Here is a 27986-nt window from a genome sequence, read left to right on the forward strand (position 1 = left end):
ACCACCTACAGTAATATAAACCTCAGCTGTGGGGTACACTTTCTCATCACCATGAACACAACCAATTTTAGACGTGGTCTCACTCCAAAGCTCTTTAGGAACTATGCTGGACTGAACAACAGACTGAAAACTGCCAGAATCTAAGAGAGCCTTTGTATGCTGTCCATTCACTAAAACTGATACAGTGTGTATGTCATGGACAGGGGATGGGTGAGTACGTCTGGGAACTTGGGCTGGGTGAGTGGGTCTGGGAACTGCACACAAACGGGAAGACTTACTCTAGTTGCAGGGCATTCATACTGAGTGTGACCTATCTCGTTACACTGGTAGCAACTTGTTTCTTGCCTATAGCTAGTAAAGGGCTTTTTATTTGTGTGCGGCTTACTCTAAGAGAACTGCCTGCCACTGGAAAAAGGTCTAACCTGAGCTTGACCACCCCTTTCACCCCCATTGGACTTATCATGCCCGGTGAAGTGGCTGTCACGGTCAAGGTGGATCTTCTGCTCCACATTCTGACTGACAGGAAAACCTCTGCAAGGAGGGCAGGTTCCTCTGCAGACTTTGAGTTACGTTAACGAATCCAGACTTCCAGTTCTGTGCCCACCATCCTCAAAAACTGTTCTAGAATCAGCAATTCAGAAATACACTGTGGAGGCCTCTGGTTTGACCCATTTGTTAAACATACATACAGTGCCTTGCATAAGTATTCACCCCCCTTGCATTTTTTTCCATTTTGTACTGTTACAAACTGGAATTCAAATAGACTTAAATATACTTTTTCCCATTTGATCAACACAACATGCATAGTACTTTGAAGGTGAAAAATACCTTTTATTGTGACACAAACAATAATGAAAACAAAAAAGTTGACATCTGTTGGATGCATAAGTATTCAACCCCCCTGAGTCAATACTTGGTAGAACCCCCTTTCGCTGCAATTACAGCTGCAAGTCTTTTGGGGTATGTCTCTACTAGCTTTGCACATCTAGAGATGGAAAGGTTTGTCCATTCTTCTTGGCAAAAAAGCTGAAGCTCAGTCAGATTGGATGGAGACCGTCTGTGAACAGCAATTTTCAAGTCTTGCCATAGATTCTCAATTGGATTTAGGTCTGGGCTTTGACTGGGCCATTTTAAGACATTAACATGCTTTGACCTAAACCATTCCATTGTAGCTCTGGCTGTATGTTTAGGGTCATTGTCCTGCTGGAAGATGAACCTCCGCCCCAGTCTCAAGTCTTTTGCAGACTGCATCAGATTTTCTTCAAGGATTGCCCTGTATTTGGCTCCATCTATCTTTCCCTCAATTCTGACCAGTTTCCCTGTACCTGCTGAAGATAAGCATCCCCACAGCATGATGCTACCACCACCATGTTTCACTGTTGGGATCGTGTGCTCAGGGTGATGGGCAGTGTCGGGTTTCCTCCTTTTTGAGGCCAAAAAGTTCAATTTTGGTCTCATCTGACCAGAGCACCTTCTTCCACATGTTTGCCGTGTCTCCCACATGGCTTGTGGCAAACTCCAAACGGGATTTCTTATGGTTCACTTTCAACAACGGCTTTCTTCTTGCCACTCTTCCATAAAGGCCAGATTTGTGGAGTACACGACTAATAGTTGTCCTGTGGACAGATTCTCCCACCTCAGCTGTGGATCTTTGCAGCTCCTCCAGAGTTACCATGGGCCTCTTGGTTGCTTCTCTGATTAATTTTCTCCTTGTCCGGCTTGTCAGTTTGGGTGGACGGCCTTGTCTTGATAGGTTTGCGGTTGTGCCGTATTCTTTCCATTTTCTGATGATGGATTTTATGGTGCTCCGTGAGATGTTCAAAGCTTGGGATATATTTTTTTATAACCTAACCCTGCTTCATACTTCTCCACAACTTTATCCCTGACCTGTTTGGTGAGCTCCTTGGTCTTCACGATGCTGTTTGTTCAGTAATGATCTCTAACAAACTCTGAGTCCTTCACAGAACAGGTGTATTTATACTGGGATCAAATTGCAGACAGGTGGACCCTATTTACTAATTATGTGACTTGCAAATGTGACTTATGAAGGCAATTGGTCGCACCAGATCTTTGTTAGGGGTTTCACAGTAAAGGGGGTGAATACATATGCACTGAACACTTTTCAGATTTTTATTTGTAAATAATTTTGAAATCCATGTAATATTTCCCCCCACTTCCAAATGATGGACTATTTTGTGTTGGTCCATTACATAAAATCACAATGAAATGAATTTGAATCTGTGGTTATACCATGACAGAATGTAGAAAAGTCCAAGGGGGGGTGAATACTTATTGTAACTGATTGCTAAACCTGGTAGGTTATGCAGATTGTTTCATTTATTATTTGGGTTGGGTTTATTTTGTTCTTTATGTTCAAGTATGTATCGTGTTATTTAAGTTAGGAATTTGTTGTCCTTTTAAACGTAGCGACTCACCTCACATAAATGCCTGTAGCTTTCACGGAGCGGACGATATAATAAACACACCAAATCCCTCGCTTCCGGTCCGAGCCTGATATAAAACACCTGCCGTACAGCTGCGTCTTGATGATGGTAGCAGCGGAAACGACAGGACGCCAGCTGTACGGCGATTCCCTATCTTACGGACGTATTAATCCTCGTTTAACACCCCTCGGCGAGCGGAATGAGGTAGGAAGCAGGTTTTATTCCCTTTGCTACAGGTAGCGCGGAATGGGAGTCCCTATGTCACATTAACCCGTCAAACTTGTCTCACGTGGTTATTTATTTGTTTAGCTGATGTTTAGGTATTTTAACGGTGGTATTTGTCTTTTATTAAATGATTATGTTGTACTTGTTGTCTTTCTAGTTTTACGGTGTTTTTACGGTGCCATGGAGAAATGTTGAATAAAGAGCCGTGACGCATCAGTTTGAAACTCTCTGCGTCTTGTTTGCCAGCCAGGGGCTGTTACAGTAAAACTCAACGCTACATTTGAAACGTCTTCCTGACCCGCGTCGTCATCCTTACGAAGAAACAACCTACAATCGACCATCAGGCAAGACTGGATAACGCATCAAAGGCGCACTTTCAGAAGCATCACGGAACTCAGATCAATCAATTGCAACTTCCACTAGCTCTAGTAAACGACAAGATGCAGAAGCAGAACTCGCAGCCAAGCAAGAAGAGGCAAAGGCGACAAAAGACATTCTAACTCAGCAATCCAAGCTCAGAATACTGGAAAGTGAATGGAAACTCGAAGAGGCGGCCATGTTGACCGAAGTGGAGCGTAAAAGGACAGAGAGACAATCAAAGCTAGAAGAGGAAAGAACGAACCTGCAGCAGCTAAAGGCAGAGAAGGAAGTCCAGGTAGCAGCTGCTAGAGTAAGAGCATATAACAGTTTTGAAGATGACCGCCAAAATGGGATGAACCATGAATCAGATGCTGCTCACCAGGAGACCAAATATGAAGCTCGGCTAAATTCAAATGCGTCATTTCAACCTCAACTAGCACCTCTGAGAGCAACTACATCTGAAGATACCGTCTCTCTGGCCCAAGCAATAGCAAGCACACTCAGCATAAATCGCTTGCCCGTACCTGAGCCAGCAATGTTTATTGGAGATCCCATGAAATTCCTTGATTGGAAGATGTCTTTCACAACCCTTATTGATCAGAAACCTCTCTCACCAAGCGAGAAGATGTTTTACCTGAAAACCTACCTCGTCGGAGAAGCTCGCAAAGCGGTGGAAGGGTTCTTCTATAGGACCTCGGAGGACGCATATACAGGTGCCTTGAAAGTCCTACATGAGAGATATGGGAACCCATTCCTTGTTCAAAAGGCCTTTCGAGACAAGCTCGCCAGATGGCCTAAAATCAGTGCGACTGATCCTTTAGCACTTAGAGAATTTACAGACTTTCTCCAAGGTTGCGCAGAGGCAATCCCACATGTTAAAGGGTTAACCATCTTGAATGATTGTGAAGAAAACCACAAGTTACTTCAAAAACTACCCGAATGGATTGTACGAAGGTGGGGCAGAATTGTCGACGATAACCTGTATAAGTCTGGGGATTACCCCGATTTGAAAAGTTTCACAACGTTCTTGAACAAAGAGGCCCGGATATTTTGTAACCCTATCACCTCCCCACATTGGATGAACTTTAAACCCACAGATGAAAAGGGAGCCAGATCCCTTAATACAACTGCCCAATTAAAGAATGCCAGCCGAGATGAACTTGAAATGTCCAATTATAGGGGAAGACCCCCATGTGTGGTCTGCCAGGATGAAATGCATGGCATTGCCAGGTGCCCTTCTTTTGCTGCAAAACCCATGGAAGACAAAAAGGCATTCATCCATGAAAACCACCTCTGCTTTGGTTGCTTAAGGAAGGGACATATCAACAAAGACTGTAAAGGGCGACATACATGTAATACCTGTGGTCGTAGGCATCCCACTTGCTTGCATGAGGAGTGGATGAAAGGACCAGGGGAAGTGACGAAAAATGGCTCTGCCCTAGCAGATGATGGCCCGAGTGAAGAGGTTCTCAAGGTCACGTCCTATGCATCAACCCAATGCGCCCTCGCTACCTCAAGCATAGTCCCAGTCCTGGTGTCGTCGGTAAAAGAGCCGCAAAGAGAAGTTCTCACTTATGCATTACTTGACACACAGAGTGATTCAACATTCATTCTAGAAGACTTGCTTCAGGACCTGGATGTGGACTCGCAACCAGTGAAGCTGAAACTCAGCACAATGACAGCTGTCGACACCATCTTGGCAAGTACGAGTATCTGCGGTCTACGAGTTCGAGGTCTTAATTCCGATAAGCACATCCATGTAAAGCAAGCATACACCCGTAGCTTTATTCCGGTGGATAAGTCTTATATCCCAACAAGAGAAACGGCACAAACGTGGCCTCACCTCAGACATCTAGCAGACATGTTGCCATCACTTCAAGACTGCGAAATAGGACTGCTAATTGGGTATGATTCTCCATCAGCACTAGCCCCACTTGAAGCCATCATAGGCAAAGACAATGAACCCTTTGCACAGAGAACTGAGCTCGGCTGGAGCATTATAGGTTCATCTAATCCTCATCTGGACAGGCAACGAAGTCAGAATTTCGTTCACAGAGTTGCTGTAAAAGAAATTCCTGCCCCATCAGTTCTTCTGAGGCTAAAAGATGTTACCATCCACTAGACTTTGGCAACCTAATCAGAACAGAGTTACATCACTTCTCTGATGCCAGCAGCAAGGTATACGGGGCCTGCTCATACCTCAGGTACAAGGATGACCAAGGTAGAGTGCATTTTAGCCTCGCAATGGCCAAGGCAAGAGTCGCACCAACAAAGGTGACAAGCATCCTGAGGCTGGAGATCTCTGCGGCTGTAGTGGCAACCTCCCAAGAAATCAGTGGCTACTAGCACGAGTGGTTGACCAATTCCAGACAGCGACGGTCCCGTTTGTCGGGTCAAGGTTCAAACAGGAGAGCAGAAAGCAACAAAAGGAAAGGTCTTTCATCCAAACCCTCATTCGTCGAGAGACCCGTCCAGAAACTGGTGCTCCTCCTCGAGAGCAAATAGTATAAACATGTTGCACATAGATAATATCACATGCATAACACCCCGAGATATTTTAATTTAAAGGGCAATTAGATATGGCCTAGAAATCCTTTATAGTACAGTTGGTTGAATTGTTTATATCAGGATTTGGTGGGAGTGTAACTGACTGCTAAACCTGGTAGGTTATGCAGATTGTTTCATTTATTATTTGGGTTGGGTTTATTTTGTTCTTTATGTTCAAGTATGTATCGTTTTATTTAAGTTAGTAATTTGTTGTCCTTTTAAACGTAGTGACTCACCTCGTGTAAATGCCTGTAGCTTTCACGGAGCGGACGATATAATAAACACACCAAATCCCTCGCTTCTGGTACGAGCCTGATATAAAACACCTGCCGTACAGCTGCGTCTTGTTGATGGTAGCAGCGGAAAATGACAGGACGCCAGCTGTACGGCGATTCCCTATCTTACGGACGTATTAATCCTCGTTTAACACCCCTCGGCGAGCGGAATGAGGTAGGAAGCAGGTTTTATTCCCTTTGCTACAGGTAGCGCGGAATGGGAGTCGCTATGTCACATTAACCCGTCAAACTTGTCTCACGTGGTTATTTATTTGTTTAGCTGATGTTTAGGTAATTTAACGGTTGTATTTGTCTTTTATTAAAGGATTATGTTGTACTTGTTGTCTTTCTAGTTTTACGGTGTTTTTACGGTGCCACGGTGACGCATCAGTTTGGAACTCTCTGCGTCTTGTTTGCCAGCCAGGGCCTGTTACACTTATGCAAGGCACTGTATAATTCAGGTGGGGTTTCACCCTGATTAATGTCCATTGAACGAAATCTTCTCCTGTAGGTGTTGACTGTGATTTCATATTTAGCCAGGATGCCTTCTTTGACCTTTTCATAATCTTCAGCCTCAGAAATGTCTATGAGAACATAGGCACTGTGTGCCTTACCTGTGAGCAGAGGGACAAGATGAATAGCCCACTCATCTTTTGGCCAACGACAGACAGTGGCCATTCTTTCAAATGTGGTCAGATAATGTTCAATGTTATCATCAGGGGTGAGTGGTACCAACTTGGGGTCACTGCGTCTGTATGGCGCCGTCTGTGGAGGTGGTGGCCCAGTCTGCTGCCTGGCTTGACAGGCCCTCAGATGTCCCCCGTCCTCTTCATCAACATAGTCATTATCATCATCATCATCATCATCCTCATTATCATCATGGACACGGCGTACAATTTTGCTCTCTTATTCTTCACTCAAATCTCCCACATGTGCCTGGATCTGTGTGAACTGGTGCTGCATGCTCCTCCATCTCTGTTCTTGGCGGGTGGACTCTTTTTCCATCAACTTCTCTTTGGATGCATGAGATTGGGCCAGAGACTCCACCAGGCATGTCAATTTCTCCAGTTTTTCAGGACTGCTGCCTGCTGTGGCCCCCTTGTGTGCTCAGACTGGGTAAAACGACATAACTTTGTCTTCGTGAAAAGAAATGACGTACGTGTTAGTTTGTAAAGCAGGGAGGTGAGAGACGATCTAAGATCTGATCACCAGATGCATGTGGGGCCACATTCTAATGCCCGGTGTAAACGCATGCACTCAGATCTGTCTACATGAAATCGGATCACAAAAACCACATGTTAATACCAGGTTTGGATGGGGCCTTTGTTAAGGTTAACTCATGTAGGAAAGAGGGTCCAGGTTACATGCAAGACCTAGTACTGGATTAACTGTGGCTGGAACATACTAACATAAAATAACCACTAAAAGAAATAGCAGTAGGATATATTGAACTTATCAATATTATACACTAATATAGTTAGCAGTCCCTTGCTTAGCAGTGTTGCATTATGCTATGCTAGACCCAGTTACAATTTTCAATTTTTGTGCTTTTTGCAAGCCGAGTGAACTGTTTGTGCTGGTTGGTTGATCTCCAGACAGAATTTGCCACACCGCGACTTTAGTTCACACAGTTAACTTTATTGTGATGCACATAACTTCGACAGCTCTCTCAGAACAACAAAAACAACTTTCCAGCAGCCTGCCGAAAACTGCCGTGCCTGTCGACAAACTGTCATGCACGCTGCAGTAACTACAGCCATGACTGGTGTGGCTCATACACAACATGTGGCCCCAACTGATCGGTGATCTGTATTGGCGTGGACCAAAAGGAGAGCAGTTTGTGGTTCCGACTGGTTCGGCGAACCCGGACCCAGTTCAGTACTGTGAAGGGAGGTGCTCTCACCCTCCGTCTCTTTGTCAAACTGGTGTTTCATGTGACGCTGACATTCCGCGACCTTGCCGCTCTGTTGGGGAGCTGCTGCTGGAGCTGTCGCTGCAGTTCGCGCCCCATCATCAAAAGGGCTGGAGAGCTGCCAGTAGTGGAGTGTGGTGTTGCCTGGTAGTGCAGTAGGGTGGTGAGCAGGGCGGCTGAGAAATGAGACCATCCACCAGGTGCGCTCTGAAATTCAATTTTTTTTACGGGTACCCGGTACTTTCAGTTCTAATTTGGAACCGAGTTTTGGTTCCCAACCTTATAAAGCACATAACATCAAGAGTCCAATAACATAACCATATACCAACACATCTGTTGTGGTTATCATGGTTATCTGTAATGTGTGTTTAACACATTTAATATCCTGAACAATTCAAAACTTTTATTTTGGGGTGTCAAATTGACATTTGGATTTATATTGGTTTTAAAAAATATACCTTTCCTTCTTGAGGTTGCGATGGTTTAAGATGATCAGCTGTCCACATGGCCGATTCATGACTTCTTAGGGCTTAGTACACATTTCACCATAAAAGACGAGAATACAAGGAAAGGTCTCCCTGTTTCATTCACAGTTAACCTTCCTTTCCTGCTTGCCCAAGAATGACTCGTTTGTTCAGTGGCAGTTAGGCATCATGTCAGCCTCTCTCTGTCTCTCTCCGTGCTGCTGTCACTTCCTTTGAGCAGACAGGCTCGTGTTGTGTTTGTGGCACTCAGGACAGGCTGAGGCTGAGGCCGCCTGACTCACAAGCTCTCGGCTGTTGAGAGAGAGAATGTCACTGCACATTGGGTCGCCTTCATGATACACACGCACACGCACACACACACACACACACAGCAAATAAACATACAGCGGGCAAGTACACAAACACACACCCTTAGCACATGCACAGATCAAGCCGAGCAAAGCCCAAACTCACACACGGTCACACTGGGCTGAGGCTATTTTTAACCTGGCCACTCATGAGCAGACTCATATGCAACAGGAAACACACATGACAGCTATGAATGAATATGTGGCATATTTTGGCATGTTGTGATTGGTCACTGCTGTCAGACAATGATGGATTCACAGTGTCACCTCTGTTGGATCAAGGACGGAGTGGTATCAAAGTGTTATGTCACTCTGCTGCACTCTAAACGTAATGTATGCAACACTGGACTCAAACTGTGGGTGTGACTCCTCCTTTGTTATCTTATACTTGAGTTGTTCAAAATAAATGTATCTGTTTGCTGTGTGTGCAGGTTTAGCTCACGCTCCAAGAGAGCTGTATGTGATTCACTTGTGAGTAAAAACATGATGTGTTTTAGTTCTGAACAGCCCCGACTGATGTTGTTCTCATCATTTGACAGCTTGAAAGCTTGTCATGCTGAGAATGACAAGCAAGGTCAAAGGCCAGGGTAAACTGCTGTCTTCAGTGATTCCCAGCTGTTTCCTTCGGTGTAAAGAAGTGAATTTGCGGCTTGAGTTTGTAAGCAGCAACATCCCTCTTGCCTAATGTTATCAACATTTCCTTCAGTTGCATCTTCCCTCGCACATCAGACATAAGTTGAGAGGAAACAAGGAAACACGACCTTTAGTCTGAATGTCCACTTTAAAATAGTGAAATTTCTTAAAACTATTCAAGCGTTGGAGTCAATTTTGTCCTGCATCACTGACTTCAAACCATCTGATCAGACCTCATTTCAAGACAACACACCTACGGGTGCTCAGATGGTTCCCTCTATTGCCATTTAAACTCTGTGGGTGCTGACTGGAAAATTTACCTTGCACAAACATTAGATCAGGCGTAAGATCAGGCCTCAATGTTTTTGAACAACCGGAGAATGTTTTCGCCCGTAGCTTTGTTGCAAGGCAACGGCTGTAGGGGTGGCAGAAGCTAGTGACACAATAGGATGACCAGACGGCCTCATTTCGGTTCGGCCGACGCGTGGAAGGATGCGGCCTCTGATTGAGAAACAGCTAATGATTTCACGACCTACAAAACCAAAAAGTCTTCCCAGAATATTTGTCCCGTGCTCTGTTTTTTGTCCCTTGATTTGTGATTCATTGTGCTAGAAGAAATATTTGACGGCACTGTGGGTCACTATATGGCTGTATCTTTAAATTTACTGCTACTGTGTTGAGTTTACTTTTTCTTGTCTTGACTTGTATCTATGCTTGCCACCTTCATTGTATTTTTTAGACTTCTTTGGTCAATAAGAGATTCCATCCTTAGGGTATATTCCCTCACCTGGAGTCGATATTTAATATTTAATATTTTGTCTCCTTTCACTGCAACAGCATTCATCTCTTTGTTTCTCTGTAGGAATCCACGAGTTCCCCAGGGATTACTTCACCTACCAGGAGCGAGCTGAAGGAGCTGTTGGCCTGCATGTCCTCTGTGTGAGTGTCACCTGGAGCAGTTTGTATAAACACTTGTTTGATATAGTATTGCTATTTCCAAAGCCCATGCTATCTTCATTTGTGAAGATTCATTTGCGCCTCTAACATTTAACTAGTCTCTCTCTCCTCTCCTCTGTATAATATGTTTTATCTTATTGAAATGTCAGACTGATTATACTTAAGAGTAAGAGTTAGTTGCTTTTTGAAAGGGTGTAGCCTGCTTGCATAATTATGCTATTGCATTATCAGTGGTATAAGAAGGTTTCAAAATGATGACAAATAATATCATTCATCACAATATTTCCTGGGACAATATAACGTCCAACAAAATGTGTTATTGTGAGAGGCCTACCCTAATATTTTCAATAATGCACCAAATTAGAGGTTTCCTTGCACATATCCAAGCTAAATTAGTATTGCACAATGAAATATCCTGAACCTAAACAATATTGAATCGAATCAAGAACTTGTGAATCGGAATTGAATCAATTTAGGAAATCACCCAGCCGTAATTAAGAAATTACCAATGTATATGGCTCTCAAGAAAGGCACAGTCAAATGCTCGGTGCACCTAAATTATGTGCTTGTGCACCTACTTGAAAAGGTTCGGTGCACCAGTGCAACCAATGTTAAAAAGTTGTGCCCAAATTGATAGAAAAACATTGTTCAGAAAATAATCAAGAAATAAACACTGCTGATATTCCCTCCAATGGGCTTCACCAGTGCTAAGATGTGTATGTAATACTTGTTATGCAGCAGCTACTCAGTGCACATGATACTCACACACATATGATGTAGCTATGAATACAGGTCATCAGTCACTGTAGTGGCAAAACATCATGAGAATAGGTTTGTCCTGTAACCCCTTAAATATCATTTTGTTTCACCACAATGTGAAGTGCTGGGCAGTCTTCCAGACTCGCAGCCTGGCATCCAGAAAATAAATACAATAAGGTTGTTAGGTTACCTGATAGTAATTTATTGCAAATTAAACATAATAAAGAAATGAAATGCAAATGTCCAAAGTCTAATATCGAGATGATGAGAAAGAGGATGAGGCTGATATCATATCATATCATACTCACCACTCTGCTGCTCTGACTTTTAAAGAAACATATTTTTTGAAATATAACCAACCAGGACGGTGGTTGATTATGTCCTTTGAGATGCTGTAGGGCTAATAATGTGAAACATCTGTGCAGGAAGTTTCATGTTTCACTGACGGTAAATTACGAGTGATAGTGAAAGTGTTTCGCAGATGTTGAGCAGGCATTTATGTGTGATGTGAAAAGTAAAATACCAAAACTACTCTAGATTACAAGCAGAGGTTATATCTTCTACTGTGGAAGCCTGATCTGTTCACCTGTAAATTTGATTTTCATGTCAACATATACACAGTAAAGAAAAAACATTTCCAAAGTGACTGTGAAGCAATTATTTGATATATATCTGTCTCATTCTCAAACATGTTAATTTTAAATCTATAAAATATACAAATATAGGCTGGAGCCTTTATCTTACCTACTAATTCCACAAATGTCTATCTGTCTTCAGCTCACATATCTTATTTTCATAATGGCCCGAGGAAGTGCAATGTCGAATTTTGGTTTAATTTGTACATTCAATGCAATAATACATTCAATATTAATAAAGCGTGAATAAACATTTTATCAGCGCTCTGTAGCAGTCAGTGGGGGTGGGGCAGTGTGCCTTCTACATCCCTGGATTAACTACAGCAGTGTTCGACATCTGGGTCAAAACGTGGGTCAAAATCGCAACCAGATAGTTTTAATATTTAGATTATATTTTATGTCACCATATTGGACTGACAGACATTCACAGGAGTGCGGATGCTGACTTCAATCATGGCAACAGCATTCATATAATCACCTCCACTTTTGTAATTTGTCTACCAAGTAAAAGTACTATACATTTTGTTGCTGCAATGCTTATTATAGAGCTATATAATGAGCTTTTATTTTAACGAGAAAAATATGGACAGTAATAAAGTAAATTCAGTTTCATTTTATGAAACATATTGTCCCAAAAAACAATGCAAAGCTTTCTAACTTCACTGTGCACTCTAGATAGACATAACCAGTTGTTGCTAACTGGTCTCTCTCTCTCTCTCTCTCTCTCTCTCTCTCTCTCTCTCTCTCTTCTCTCTCTTTCTCTCTCTGTCTCTCTCTCTCTGCTCTCTCTCTGTGTGTGCGTGCGTGTGCGTCTGTGTGTGTTTGTGTTTTTGTGTGTGTGTGTGTGTGTATATGGTATGTGTTTTGGCCTCGGCAGGCAGTCTACATGTTCTATGCCCTTGCCCTGGTGTGTGACGACTACTTTGTCCCCTCACTAGAGAAGATATGTGAGGTAAGATACCACTGTGATTCTACTAAGCTTACATTAACACACAATTCTCTTATTAGTGTTTATTATGGATTGCTATTATGAAGGGTTGCTTTCTTTCTTTCTTATTATCATTAGCGTCTTCAGCTTAGTGAGGATGTTGCAGGAGCGACCTTCATGGCAGCAGGCAGTTCAGCTCCTGAACTGTTCACCTCTATCATTGGTGAGGAAAAACACACACAGAGACTAACACATATATAGACAAACAGACAAATTGACAACTTCAAAACCAGAAAGGATTTACAGTGTGAACAGATTGTCTGTAATATGTGATCATCAGTAATTGTGTCTCTGGTGTATAGGAGTGTTCATCACTAAAGGTGATGTCGGGGTTGGCACCATCGTGGGCTCAGCTGTCTTCAACATCCTTTGCATTATTGGAGTGTGTGGGATATTCACTGCTAAGGTAAGGTACACAACACATTACATTTTAGTTACATTTGTTGAGTGATTTTTCCTTTGCAGTGCATATATCTATGTTCACATAAAAAATCTCAGATGGTAATAACACTTACTGTCTCAGTCTGTTTGATAGAAAGCGATATCTGTCCCGTTCACTACTATAATCCCACAAGGAAAAGAAAAAAGAGAAACATACTTGAATCCTATTTAGATTACAAGTTACGTAAGACCCAAGCACACACACACACACACACACACACACAAAGTTGCTCAGAGAGCTTGGTTTATCTTGTTAGTAGTGCACAGCAGTGAGTACCTTGTGGGATGTTACTCAACAGTATTTCAGTCAATGCAAGTTTTAAAGCCATAAAATGTCCCAATCTCTGGTTGTTTATCTTCTGTCTGTCTGTGTCTGCTGTCTGTCTGTCTGTCTGTCTGTCTGTCTGTCTCACAGACGATCCATCTGTCCCGCTGGCCTCTGCTCAGAGACTCTGCTTACTACACCCTGTCTATCTCTGCTCTCATAGTGGTAAGGAACAGCTTGAAGCCATATTGACATTTAAGATACTTTGTTTAAGATTGAAGCCGTTCTTCCTAAAGTGGAGAAACAATTTAAACCTTTACCATCTCACTGGTAAATCTGGTTATTTTTTTGGTTCAAGAGTAAAATTACCTAACAGGAATTCAATTACTTTCAGCAGCTGCAAAGATGTTCATGTTTAAGGCGATGATATTCAATATTCCTTAATTTTTCTATTCCACAGTTCATATATGACGAAAAAGTGGTTTGGTAAGTCATTCAACAGAAGTATCGATTGATTAAAACTTCTGTGAAAAGACAAAAGTCAGCACTTTCACAAACACATGCAAATGATAGTTTAGAAAATAATACACATGGTAAATAGATTGAAACTGTGTTTTCCAGGTGGGAAGCTCTGACGCTGATTCTGATGTATTTCGTCTACATTTTGATCATGAAGTGAGTGTGATAATAATATAAAACACTGTTAAAGCAACTTTTGACATGTTGTTAAGGAATGATGGTTACTGTTATATTGTCATATTCTTCAGTTGGACCAATTTGAATACTCTGATAGAGTTAGGTTGGCTCTTAGTCAAAGCAGGTTAACTGGATCATACAATGTCTGTTCCAGGATGAATTCCCACATTGTTAATTTTCTGGAGAGGAGGAAGAAGAACTCGTCCAGTTTGAGGAATGGAGCTGCCAGTAATGCTGAATTAGATGATGGCTGTGATGCTACAGCAGTCCTGTTGAAAAAAGGTACAGTTACGTCCACTCTATGATATGTTTTTAATACTTCAGCAAGTGCTGTAGTACCTGTTGTATATTTAAATCCATCAGCATCTATTTGCACCTTTTAAAACATATTGATAGATAATACCATGAGATGCATGACTGTACAGATACAGACTGTGACCACCTCATTTTTTCATAGTTTCCTGCTATTATCATATATCATAGATTTATGGTAACATAAACATACTGCACATTTATGTGCAGCACTTTCTCTTTCATACATCACTCTACCCACTGAGCCACAGCTGCCTGACTCTACAACATTGTTTTTCACCCACTCCTGTGGTGCTGGGACCATGTGAGATACAGACGAGTGTGGTTGCACCAACATAAGTGAAACATTGAGGGCATTCCCTCAGATGATTCCTTTTTAGGTGGTTGAATAGATTTGTCGTATTACCTCTGGAAGTATACAGGTATCTTTGCTTTGCCAAATTTCCAACTAGAGCCAAACCACCTCCACATTACTGATGTTTAGTCTTTATTGGCACCAGGTCCTTATCCACCATGCTGCTGCATCACATTGCATCACACAGGGAAGAGACTATAGAAACCTGTGATGTAAGTTAGCCTATCAGCACAGCCATTTATTAGGCAATCATTCTGTTTGTTTGTGAACACAGTGTGGATCTACTTTATTAGAGTAGACTGAGTAGCCTGGAAACCAGAACAATCAGCTAGCCCATAGTTATTTTCTCTCAGAGACGGTTGGACTGGTGATAGGTCTGTCCAGTTGCGTCTAGAGGCATTTTGATCTGTGGCTGTTGATAACAGAAAACCAAAATTAACCCAGAAATTCCAGACCAATAGGAAATTGGTGTAGTGGTGCCAGGCTGTAGACAGAGTGTAAAGGTCATAAAATGTCACAAACTCTATGACTCGCTTGAAAAATAGATTGTGGACTTCCATGAGATTGCTTGTGATACAAAATCACGGAGTTGACATTGAGTTGGCTCTGTTGTCACTACATACATAAGTATGACAGCTGAGCAAAAATTGTGCTATTTAACTGTGCTAGTACAGATATTGCATGTAGTGGAACACATGAACATGTTGTGTAGTGGTCATGTATGTGTGCCTTATAGCAAACCACCACAGGAAGCCATCGGTGCTTATGGTGGATGAGCTGCTGTCAGCTTACCCCCATCAGTTGTCCTTCTCTGAGGCTGGCATGAGGATCATGATCACCAGCCACTTCTCCCCCAGAACTCGCCTCACCATGGCCTCACGAATGCTCATCACAGAGGTAAGGACACACATAGGTGCTTTAGAGCTCTACGTGTAACTGTAAAAAGAGAAAAAAGTATTGCCGCCTTTTCCAATTTGACAGAGAGTGCAGCATGTTTTTCTCAGCGGGGAAAGTGTTTCACACAGCTAATTTGGTGATGCATGGCCAATGAAGCAGCTTCATTTAGGTCATTACCCATGATTCTACTATTCTCAATAACCCGTCAAGACATATAGTCACTTGGTCCAAAAGCGTAATTTTAACTTGTTTGATATTTTGTTTCTCTTTCAACATACAACAATGATCAAATGCAGCTACAAAATTCAATAATGAAGAGGAGGGGACATCAGAAACCATTTGATGACATTTCCACTTCTAAGAAAAACACTATCTGTGGAATAAGCTACAGTTTTTGGTTGTCTCTGTGGAGTCTGATTGTGTGTATAAGCCTCCTATTGGCCACATGTCTCACACAGCATTCTCCTCCCTTACTGCTTCCAGCTGGTTACTATTTCAAAAATCCCTTTGAGAAAGATTTAGATTGTGCAATCATGCTGTCAACATACTTCTTTTACTGTTTTATGAGGAATTTTCTACACAGGGATTAGAGCCACTATGATGATTGTCTCCCACCTCCAAATGTTTCACCAAAACTATTTCCCCCAGCAATATTTTGCAGCGGCACTTTTGCTGCATCCTGGGCCTCATCCTACTGCCAAAGATAATTTACTTTGGTTTAAGAAATGCAAACAAGCCAGGGTGTGTTTTTTTTTTTCCTCTGTAGAGGAATGATAATGGGAGCAGCCAGACTTTTCTCCAGTACCCACACAGCACTGTGCAGACAGGTCTGGATAGTGGGACTTAGTGTCAGCAGCCTCTACTGGCTCAGATGTCACTCATATATACACCTGCATGCCCAGAGGCCCGGAGGTTTAATGTTGTTATGTTTAAGAGTCAGTGACAGCTTTTTACTTTCCAATATGTCAAAAACCTTGTGAGTTCTGCATCACCTTTACTCACCAACAGCTGTCTCCAGTGGTGGAGAGCAAAATCAATGTTACATCTTTTTTGCTTCTATTTTATACTCAGCTCTAAGTTATTGACAATCACCACCACATGACATGTTCCGTTGGTAGTAGAGAAAACCTACAGTACATATAGGCTAATACCTATAAGAACTATTTTAGATCTTCAAAGACCCTTTTCTAGCTTTTAATAACTAGAAATAAAAGTATAAAATATTCCAAATGTTACCTAATTGTTATAATAAGAGGATTATGAGTATCCTTGTTCTAATATGTGCTTAATCCCTCCTGCTTCTCTGTTGTTGTGCTTGCATGTACATGGTTGCATTAATGCTACAGAGGCAGCGTCTAATCAACACACGGACTTTGACCAATGGTGACTCCGACGTTCCAGTGAAAGGAGGAAGTAGGCGGGGCATAGAAAACGGGCTGTCCGGGGCAGAGAAAGGTGTCAAAGTTCGCCATGATGACCGTGAAGCGGGCAATGAGACGGAGAATGAAGACAATGAAAACAACGAGAATGATGAAGAGGAAGAAGAGGAGGAGAGGGAGGGACCCTTTGTTCCCTTCCAGTGCCCAGGTACCAGCTGAAGTAATTCAATGTACAATGTTATTTATTTTGTTACTCCTTTGTTAAAATAAATACTTCAGCCTTTTTAGAAATACAAACACTTAGTTTCCAAAAGAGAAACTCTCATGTTTGTTTGTCCGCTTCAGAGCGACAGAGCATTATGACTGGAAGTGGGGTCAAAAGTTAGTTAATCTTTTCTCCAAAGTTCAAAAATACACCCATGAACACTGAAGCTTAATGATGTACCCATGAACACTGAAGCTTGGCTGTTTGACCTGTACACAGAAAGATACAGAACAGAAATCTGAGGGATCTTCAGATATGGTGTCAGTGTGATCAGATTTTAGTTCAATTGTACCAAATCCAGAAACATCCCTGCAACAACAAGACACAGCACACCGGGCCTGGCAAGAAATAGTTTAATGGTGCAAATATCCTTAAAATAACAAATAAAATAATACAAATAATAGAATAAAAATAAAACATAAGATAAAATAGCAACATTTTTATGTACAGGATGTTATTTTAGACTGTTATTTTAAAGTTCATCCTTAAGTAACATGCACCTATGTAGGCAGGTGCACATGCACACAATTTACATGTAGTCCGTTTGTTACACACAGATGATTTGGATGTAGACATGAAACATAATCCATTTATGAAAAGCAGAGGCAACAACTCTGCTGGCTGTTTATCTTTCTGTGTTGTCCCTGGTTGTTTTTGTCAAATCAAATGTCTTTATCAAAACAAGCTAAAGAGCAAGATTATTTATCTATTCATTTTCATTAATTCTACCCGCACAAGATTTGTCTTATTCCTGCTGGTTTATTTAAGTATAGTACTGTATGTCACTATTTGATTTGACTAAAATACAGTGGCATAATATTCATGGGTACACTAAAATCAAATGAAGAAGGTCTTTTAAATGCAGTTTACCTACATTTCAAACCTATAGTAGGAAATTAAAATGACTCTTATTTGAGAAATTATTTCCGAGGCAGCAAATCATTCTATAGGTACACATAGTGTTTATGTTGTTTTTGTCAACGTCAACGGATATTTATAGTAAATGAGGACATACTGATCTCAGTATGTCAGTAGTGACTCATTTTGAGACTTTTTGTGGCTGTGTGTATTTGCAGCGGGAGTGTGTAACAAGCTGAAATGGCTGCTGGCCTGGCCTCTGTGCCTGCTGCTCTACTTCACCGTCCCCAACTGCTCCTTGCCTCGCTGGGAGAACTGCTTCATGCTGTCCTTCTTCTTCTCCACCTTATGGATTGCTGGATTCTCCTACATCATGGTCTGGATGGTGAGAGATGGGGTTGGGAGGGCAAACCAATAGACATGTAGATAAAAAGACTCTTTTGACATTGAGATGCTATTCTGCTGCTAATCTTTAATATTTTAGCAGCTATTATCATGTGAAATTAAAAAGTATAAACAAGAATAAAAGACAAATTGGCTGATATAGTCAAAATTAGCTGAAACACAGGGAGTTCTACAAATTAAAAAAATACATAGTACACTATCTAACCAGCAAAAGCAGGCAAAGTTATTGACCAGCTGTTGAACATAGGAAGGTTAAGGTTCCTTTATTGTCTGCCGGGGGAGCAATTTGTTTTGGATTATGTGTGCTGCTGCATTAAACCAGACATTGAGAAAAAAACATTAAATACAATAAATACATTAAATATAGGCATACAATTTGCTACATTAGAATACAGTTATTAAATCCAAACCCATTTTCAAATCGGGTTGTGTCAAACACAAGGAGAAACTCAACTCACACAAATGGTTTCAATCATGCGCACAAGACAATATCTGAAAATATAGTTGCATTTACAAGATACTGTTAAAATCATCACAGAGGGAGAGATGTACCACTTCACATGATCTCATATGGTAATGCATGCTAGTGTGGACGCTTTGGTGGCAGGAAGGCAGCCAAACCAAACCTGAACCTAAACAAACTGAATGACTGAAAACTGAAAACAAAAATAAAGAAAAAACTGAAAGTAATAAGTTAACTTTAAGTAAAATCACGAGTTTGAAAAAAGTGAAGGTTTGTGAGCAGGTCAACTAAAACAGCTAAGAGAAGCTGTGGAGCTGGGGGGAGCTGCAGGTTCAACTCTGTGACTGACGTCTTTTATGTGTCTGTCAGGTGACAGTTATTGGCTTCACCCTCGGGATCCCAGACGTCATCATGGGCATCACCTTCTTGGCAGCCGGCACCAGCGTACCTGACTGCATGGCCAGCCTTATAGTGGCAAGACAAGGTGACCGACAGACAGACACACACACACACACACACACACACACACACACACACACACACACACACACACACACACACACACACACACACACACACACACACACACACAAAAGGACAGGCTACCAACACTCTCAAATTCAGTTTGTATTTTTTTTTATCAAGAATAAGCTACTTCATTTGTGTTTTGGTAACTATGTGCTCCTTCATGCATTGACCTCTGTTAAGCCGTTAACTGGGGAATCTAGTGGAGGCAGGACTAACTGTCTCAGGACTAACTCATACAATTTTTGATATCGTGCCCTGTAATGTTTATTTTTACATTAACTTCCATAGCCCTTCACTTTTTTTGAAATTCCGTTGTAGTTTTGTCTTTATTGGGAATTGCATGTAGAGTGATGTTGGAAAATAAAATGATTTAAGTAAGGCTTGTGACATGTGTGGAATAAAAGTTTGGGTTCGTCCAGCGTTAAGAGGTCAAATGGATTATTGTAAAACTCCACCAGTTGGCCATGTGTAGGCTGTTACTAACAGCTAGATCGCATTTTTGCACAAACATAAATTGTGCGTGATGGGTGCCAGCGAGAATCAGAGTAAAGCCACTGTCAAAGAGCTGGAAGATGACAAAGATGGAAAAAGGTGGAGAGGATTGGGCGTTTGGGGCGATTATAGGCCTGTCATCTTTTTCCGCTGTCCCTCGTCTGTACCTGTGGTGAATCTGTAAAAACAGAGGGGGTGGAGAGGGAAGACAGCCCGACAGGGTCCCTTCCTCCATCCTTTTATCTGTGTTTATTCTTGCTCCTGCCATCAAATATTTAACAGGCCCTGTCTGTCTGCTTGTGGCCGCTCACTGTGACACCCTGTTGCAGTTCAGTTGTCCATCCTCTGCTTTGTGGCTGCTGTCTCTTCATGGTTTCCTTTGGGTTGTCAGTTGGTCAGACACTTCCAGTGACCTCACAGGGGTTAACCTAATCCAAATCTGTCGCCTCCTCCCCTCCAGTGTACCTTCCTGTCTCTTGGTTCCCGCTCACTTCCCCTTTCATACTTTCTCTCTCTATCTTTCTTGTTTCTGCAACATTTTGACTCCACGTCTGTCTGTGTTGTCAGGAATGGGAGACATGGCAGTTTCCAACTCCATTGGCAGTAACGTATTTGACATCTTGGTGGGGCTTGGTCTCCCCTGGGCCCTGAAGACCCTGGCTATCAACTACGGCTCCGATGTAAGTTGCTCATTCCTCTGGTCCATAGTTCCAACTTTAACAAAAGATATAGAGACAAACATATAGCAAATAGAGACATACAATACTTGAACAGAGAATATGTGTGTAAGGAGTGGATGTTAGTCAATTAAACTATGACTCAGCTTTGAAACCAGAAGCTTCAATTGTCACGTGGCATGTCTGGAACAAGCTCTAAATACGTGGAGGAACTAAGTATGTACAAGAAGACTTGGTATTAATTAAAGTTGTTCTGTTTTTTTTTATCAATGTTGTAAATATTGTAATTTTGTTTATGTGTTCAACTACACGCGTCATCTATTGTATTTTTGTCTGTCCTGGGAGATCTCACCTATACTATATCGATCTGCTTGTGTATGTACAGGATCAGTTACATTTAGAAACACATTCAAAATTACTACTATACTACAGCCCTCTGTAAGCTCTGTTAGCCTCAGTGTATAATTAATGCTGTGGACAAAAGAAGCAAACAAAAACACAAACATCTCAGGCAATGAGTTTAAGATATTAAAATAATTGACAAATATCCTGTAGTGCCCTGGCGGCAAGCATGGGGGAAAGTTTTCCATCATGCACCAGGGCAATTAAAAGTTAGTCTCATTTTACACATGTTCCCTCCATTGTTACCACATTGTACAATGTTTCCACTACTTCATTAGCTGGTTTACAAGTGATATGAAGTTGTCCATATGAGGTTCTCTGTTATATTGTGTTGAGCAGATGGACCCAAATACAGGAGACAACAGTCTTTAAGTCTTTTTTCAAAGGTTCATCGCCACAACGGCAGAAACATAACATTGTCAGCATATTAAAAGCCTCCAATAACATGCTCCAATAACATGCTACAGTAACATGCTCCAGTAACATGCTACAGTAACATGCTCCAGAAACATGCTCCAATAACATGCTACAGTAACATGCTCCAGAAACATGCTCCAGAAACATGCCCCAGTAACATGCTCCAGTAACATGCCCCAGTAACATGCTCCAGTAACATGCTACAGTAACATGCTCCAGTAACATGCTACAGTAACATGCTACAGTAACATGCTCCAGTAACATGCTCCAGTAACATGCTCCAGTAACATGCTACAGTAACATGCTCCAGTAACATGCTACAGTAACATGCTCCAGTAACATGCTCCAGTAACATGCTACAGTAACATGCTCCAGTAACATGCTCCAGTAACATGCTCCAATAACATGCTACAGTAACATGCTCCAGTAACATGCTCCAGTAACATGCTACAGTAACATGCTCCAGTAACATGCTACAGTAACATGCTCCAGTAACATGCTCCAGTAACATGCTCCAGTAACATGCTCCAGTAACATGCTCCAGTAACATGCTCCAGTAACATGCTCCAGTAACATGCTCCAGTAACATGCTCCCAGCAACATCCTCCAGTAACATGCTACAGTAACATGCTCCAGTAACATGCTCCAGTAACATGCTACAGTAACATGCTCCAGTAACATTCTCCAGTAACATGCTCCAGTAACATGCTACAGCAACATGCTCCAGTAACATGCTCCAGCAACATGCTCCAGTAACATGCTCCAGCAACATGCTCCAGTAACATGCTACAGTAACATGCTCCAGTAACATGCTACAGCAACATGCTCCAGTAACATGCTCCAGTAACATGCTCCAGTAACATGCTCCAATAACATGCTCCAATAACATGCTACAGTAACATGCTACAGTAACATGCTACAGTAACATTCTCCAGTAACATGCTCCAGTAACATGCTACAGTAACATGCTACAGTAATATGCCCAGTAACATGCTACAGTAACATGCTCCAGTAACATTCTCCAGTAACATGCTCCAGTAACATTCTCCAGTAACATGCTACAGTAACATGCTCCAGTAACATTTTCCAGTAACATGCTCCAGTAACATGCTACAGTGACATGCTCCAGTAACATGCTCCAATAACATGCTACAGTAACATGCTCCAGTAACATCTCCAGTAACATGCTACAGCAACATGCTCCAGTAACATGCTACAGCAACATGCTCCAGTAACATGCTACAGCAACATGCTACAGTAACATGCTCCAGTAACATGCTCCAATAACATGCTCCAATAACATGCTACAGTAACATGCTCCAGTAACATGCTACAGCAACATGCTCCAGTAACATGCTTCAGCAACATGCTCCAGTAACATGCTACAGTAACATGCTCCAGTAACATGCTACAGTAACATGCTACAGTAACATGCTACAGTAACATGCTACAGTAACATGCTCCAGTAACATGCTCCAATAACATTCTCCAGTAATGTGCTCTAAATACATAAATATTGCTTGTATATATATATATATATACTATATATATATATATATACATATAGTATATATATATATATATAGTATATAACTGACAGGTTTACAGCTTCTGGTTATTGGGTTTTTAGGGAAGTCCTAAACTAAATAACTTAACAGAACTAAAGGACGACCAATCGAACTGGCATGAGCAAAAGCTCAAGATTCAGAACATGAGCAAACAAAGTGACTATGGAGACAGAGACCACAGGGGAGGCAGAGATAACAGGTGAAATACATCAGGGCAAACAAGACAGTGACAGTAAGAAAAGCAAGTAATAAAAACGCAAGTTAAATAAAAGAGTAAATAACAGATAAAGCTCAAACACAAGTCCAAAGGAAGAGTTCCACAAATATCAAAAATATTATGACAAATAAAGGAAAATTCCTAAAAACTCAAAAATCCAGTTTGACATTTTTTGGTTATATTGGTGTAGAAGTGTGAATAGTGACGGCTCACTCGTTATCTTATTGTAGATCAAACTGAACAGCAAAGGATTGATCTTCTCTGTGGGGCTCCTGTTGGCGTCTGTGTTTATCACAGTGAGTATTCAGCAACACATCTGGTCACAGCTGCAGCACACGGTGTACTACTCACATTCTCTTTATGTGTCTGTCTGTCTGTCTGTCTTTCTTTCTAGGTCCTTGGAGTTCACTTAAATAAGTGGACGTTGGACAAGCGTTTTGGTTTCATTTGTCTCCTCCTCTACTCCGTCTTCCTGTGTTTCTCCTGCCTCATCGAGTACAACATCTTCACCTTTGTCAACCTGCCAACTTGCCGGGATGACTGATAAGTGATCATGCACACAGGCTCACACACACACACACACACACACACACACACACACACACACACACACACACACACACACACACACACACACAGTATTATGTAGATTGTGGATGAATGGCAGATGAAGCCAGGTGTGGTTCACACACTGTCTCCTGTGAGAGGAGCTCCCACTTTCTTTGTTTTTTTGATGCTCAGTGCAGCGTGGAGCTGTTCTGGTGTTTGCCCATCACCAGCGATTTGAGGAGCAGAGATGGACTCATCACAAGCCCTCACACACAGAGGGCAGCACTGACAACAACAACACAAAAAAGAACTTTGAACTCATTTTGAAACTTCCCATGTTTAGGTGTAAAAGTTGTGATGTTTCCTAGCTGCTAACCTTTCCCAAGAGGAAAGCTGTGTCTTTTAGATCTACTAGTTGAGAGTAATAATGATACAAGCAATGGCGTAGAGAGGTGGTGGAGGGTGTGTTGTTGTGGTGCAGGTAATGAAGAGTTTCTTGTCTTCAGGCAGAGAACATGTGTTTTTTCCAAACACCATTATCGTAGGACTATTTACATTGCCATTATGTTAATGTATCATGAATACGACAGTTGAGTGCGTTTACTAAAGTTTAGACATAAGGCTACAGAGCACAAGCCCCCACACCCCCCTACACAGAAGCAGGGCATTATCCTGTACTCTTTTTATAATTTAACTTCAGTAATATCACATTTGTAGCCTATACGTTCTGCGTTGGAAGGATCTTAGCTTTATGGAGTGATTTTTTTTTTGTTTCCTTCTGTAAATAGTGCACCTTTGTAAATACTCCCAGATGTTCTATTTATTATTTATTCATGTCAGACGCACATTTCTCCTCTGGAGGCCACAGGTTTTATTTATGGAACCAGGCTTGTTGAAATTCAGACCTAAGATCAGTTCAGATGACCACTCTTGTACAAACAAGCACAATTTGCCCTGAAGGTATTTGTCCTGTTAATTTTAATACTGACTTGACTTCGATGCAGTTATGCTTTGTGTGTGTGTGGATGTAAACTAGAGAATTCAAACTTGCACTGAAGATACTAAGTTCACAGGGAGGCTGCTCCTAATGCATGCTGATTATAAGGATCCTTGTAAAATGAAGCAGGTTCATGTGAAATAATCATGTCGAGGTTTCAGGAGGCAGATGTTGTATTTCGGGGGGGATGATTGTGGGCAGATGATAAGTCTGTACTCATCCACTTAGTGACGGCTTTTTCTCTTCTCAGAAACACTGACCAAATAGACTCAGAACAGTGGCAGCATCACTCAAAGCAACACCTGTGTGTTTGAATGAGGTTTTCCCTCCGTAGAACAGGTGAGCTGATCTGTGTTATCTGCTTGAAGTCAGGTCTTTAAGTGGTCGTATCATAGGAGTAGAGTACAGATGCAATATAAAGCATCAGGACTTTTATCCCAGCTTGAATACTTAATGGTTGGGGTTTCAACTTTATTTTTTATCCAGAATTCGTATTTTGTAATGCCTAATGTTTTAGATTTGTCCAGTTATGGTAGGCTTGTGGTACATAAATATTCCTACTAGTTTTTAGAGCATGTACAGTGTGGTTTGTGAACCCCTACGGGAGATTTTTATTCCACTTCGGGAGTCAAGACACGCCAGCAAAGTCCCTCTCTTCCACCACTGTAGAAGTGAACAGTCGTCTGTCAGAGCCTGTTGATTCTCACACGGTCCATCACACATCAGCTGCTCGTCCACGTAGCTTCATTTCAGACATCAAGTGGCCTACTCCTGTTTTTTCTCACTGAGGGAAGACAACGTGAAACAAAAAGTCTGGTTTGTTTCAGGTACATTTTTACATTTTTAATTTATTGATCAGTAATATAAAATATCTATTCTGAGAACTATTGTCTTTTGAATGTAGAAATGATTAATGTTGTTTTTGTTTATGTATCAATCATATTTATTTCAGAGACACAGACATAGCAATCTGTGATATGACCGGAATACAGGGTTAAACATGTTTGAATCTTCGGTAATGCAATAACTGAGCTTACAAATATGTAAATATGCTGTTTTAAGGAAATTTAAGGGGAAATTTGTATTAGAGTTTTAAAAGATGTAAATGATGTCTGTCAGTATTTGACACTGTAAAATCTCGTCAGTCTTTGTGAAATGATTTATCAGAACAAGACTGTTATTAACATACAGAACTCCAAATATCATCACAATGAAGGAAAATTCAATTAATAATGAGTTAAATGGTTTAAATCACTGCCAGATAGATAGTGGTCACTATGTTTGCATGTGTTTTTCTTTGCCATGAAGTATCAGGTTCAAAATGTCTCTGGATTTCATTAACAGCTTTTAAAGACAGTTTCTGATTTTCTTTTACAATATGTTGCCAATGTCCCATTGTTTCCTAATCATTTCTCAGAATGCCCTCTGAAAGACTAATTTAACAAATTAACTAATTATAGGAAAAAGATCAATAATTGTATCTCACAATTTATAAAGTAACCATTCAAGTACTTGAATTTTAATTTTAATGTAATGTATTTAGATGCACATTTCTGTGGAAAAACGTTTCTCACAAAAAGAAAAATGTTTCGAATAAAATAAAATTAGAAGTACTCATGGTGAGTTATGGTCAGCTCATCGAGATTGTATATGTCACATTTTATTGGGTTCGCATTTTCAACCCACAGTAAGATGGTTCCTGGTTCAAATCCTTCAGGCAGCATTTCTGTGCAGGTTCATCACACAGTCCAGAAAACAAACAAACAAACAAACAAACAAACAAACATGCAGATTGGGGTTAGATTAATGAGAGACTCTAAATTGATTGTAGGTGTAAATATGAGTGTGACCGGGTGTTTGTCTCTGTGATGTTGGCTGTGTGACAGACTGACAACCTGTCCTGGGTGTACCCACCCTGCCTCTCACTCATTTACAGAGCTGTAGGAACACAGCACACACGCACACACCCACGCACACACACACACCCACACACACACACACACCCACACACACACAACAAAGAGCTTGAGGATTGTGAGGCGTTTCTTTCTGAATCTGAATTCATCTGGTTTTGATTGGAATCAGATGCTCCACTTGTACTTTAATTTGTTTGGAATTGTATGAACTGTAAATGTATTTACTTATAATGTGTAACAAACTACAGAGTTTGAAAGATTTTAATAAGAATTCAGTTTCTTTCTAGGAAATGATTAGCAGGACATGGGACTCAGACTATAGTGTTAGCTTATTATTTGAAAGTCACAAATCAACAAAACACTGTTTGTACATTGAAAATCATTTCCATTCAAAATTTAGTTTCAGAACACCAACAGTTGGTTATTTGAATATAATTCATCAGTGTGTCTTTATGTATGTTGTAGAATTTCTATCATTAAATAAAATGATCTGTACTGCTCATTTTGATACAGATATTTACTCTTATGTCATACTGTTTAAGAATCACTGACTGCAAAACATCAATTGTATATTATCAGTATTATCAGTAACGGCATTGTTTTGGTTGATAATATCCATATATCCGAAAATATCTGTATCATGCACTTTACCATTTACGCAACTGATGTCACAGATTATTTGGTTCAATACATTTTGTGCTGCTATTCACTGCATGTACCTAAAACCCAGACATACGGTACCATGTCTTTGAAAAAAACCAAACTACCACAAAGACGCTGACATTTTGAAATGACGCGTCTTCTAGAGGAGATTTCTAAATTATTTGTGATATTCACATGGGTGATATATTGCTGATGTACATATGTATATAAATGTGTAAATGTATTTATATATTTTTTGTCTTAATCTGTATATCTGTTGAATATATTTTCATAGATCCTAGATTGCCCTTGTATCCCCTTTGTTTCCATGTGTTTGAGATCTCTGAAGCTGTTGGTCTTTGTTCACTTGCATGGAGATATTCCAATATAATAAATAATTTATGGTAAATTTCTATGTACTTTTGGAATGAGAGTCAAATGCGTGTTTAGATGGCACTGGATATCCTAGATGACTGCATGCGAGTGCTAATGTAGGATATAAGAGATGAGTGTTTGCAGATGATAAATCCCTCAAACTATCCCAGATTGACCTCTTCCTATTCTAGAAACTTTTTTGCAGAATGGTTTAGTTTATGTTTATGTTTCAAATGTAATTTTAGAGATCTTTTTGCTACCTGAGCATTAATAAAGTTGTCCTTGCTTAAGGTAACACAACCA

General features: G+C 40.9%; 1 protein-coding gene across 1 annotated transcript in view; it reads left to right on the forward strand.

The window, feature by feature from the left end:
- LOC118119487 (sodium/potassium/calcium exchanger 3) overlaps positions 1 to 27986 on the forward strand; it is an 86230-nt gene extending 58244 nt beyond the window's left edge. The window contains exons 3-17 of the mRNA XM_035173516.2: positions 10091 to 10167; positions 12457 to 12531; positions 12646 to 12730; positions 12870 to 12973; positions 13424 to 13498; positions 13734 to 13759; positions 13895 to 13948; positions 14124 to 14251; positions 15373 to 15533; positions 16880 to 17120; positions 18254 to 18420; positions 19273 to 19387; positions 20491 to 20603; positions 23435 to 23500; positions 23599 to 27986. Coding sequence (XP_035029407.1) covers positions 10091 to 10167; positions 12457 to 12531; positions 12646 to 12730; positions 12870 to 12973; positions 13424 to 13498; positions 13734 to 13759; positions 13895 to 13948; positions 14124 to 14251; positions 15373 to 15533; positions 16880 to 17120; positions 18254 to 18420; positions 19273 to 19387; positions 20491 to 20603; positions 23435 to 23500; positions 23599 to 23748 — 1637 coding nt within the window. The 3' untranslated portion in view covers positions 23749 to 27986. The remainder of the gene's footprint in view (positions 1 to 10090; positions 10168 to 12456; positions 12532 to 12645; positions 12731 to 12869; positions 12974 to 13423; positions 13499 to 13733; positions 13760 to 13894; positions 13949 to 14123; positions 14252 to 15372; positions 15534 to 16879; positions 17121 to 18253; positions 18421 to 19272; positions 19388 to 20490; positions 20604 to 23434; positions 23501 to 23598) is intronic.

Source organism: Hippoglossus stenolepis, chromosome 12 (assembly GCF_022539355.2).
Source record: "Hippoglossus stenolepis isolate QCI-W04-F060 chromosome 12, HSTE1.2, whole genome shotgun sequence".
NCBI classification, from domain to species: Eukaryota; Metazoa; Chordata; class Actinopteri; order Pleuronectiformes; family Pleuronectidae; genus Hippoglossus; species Hippoglossus stenolepis.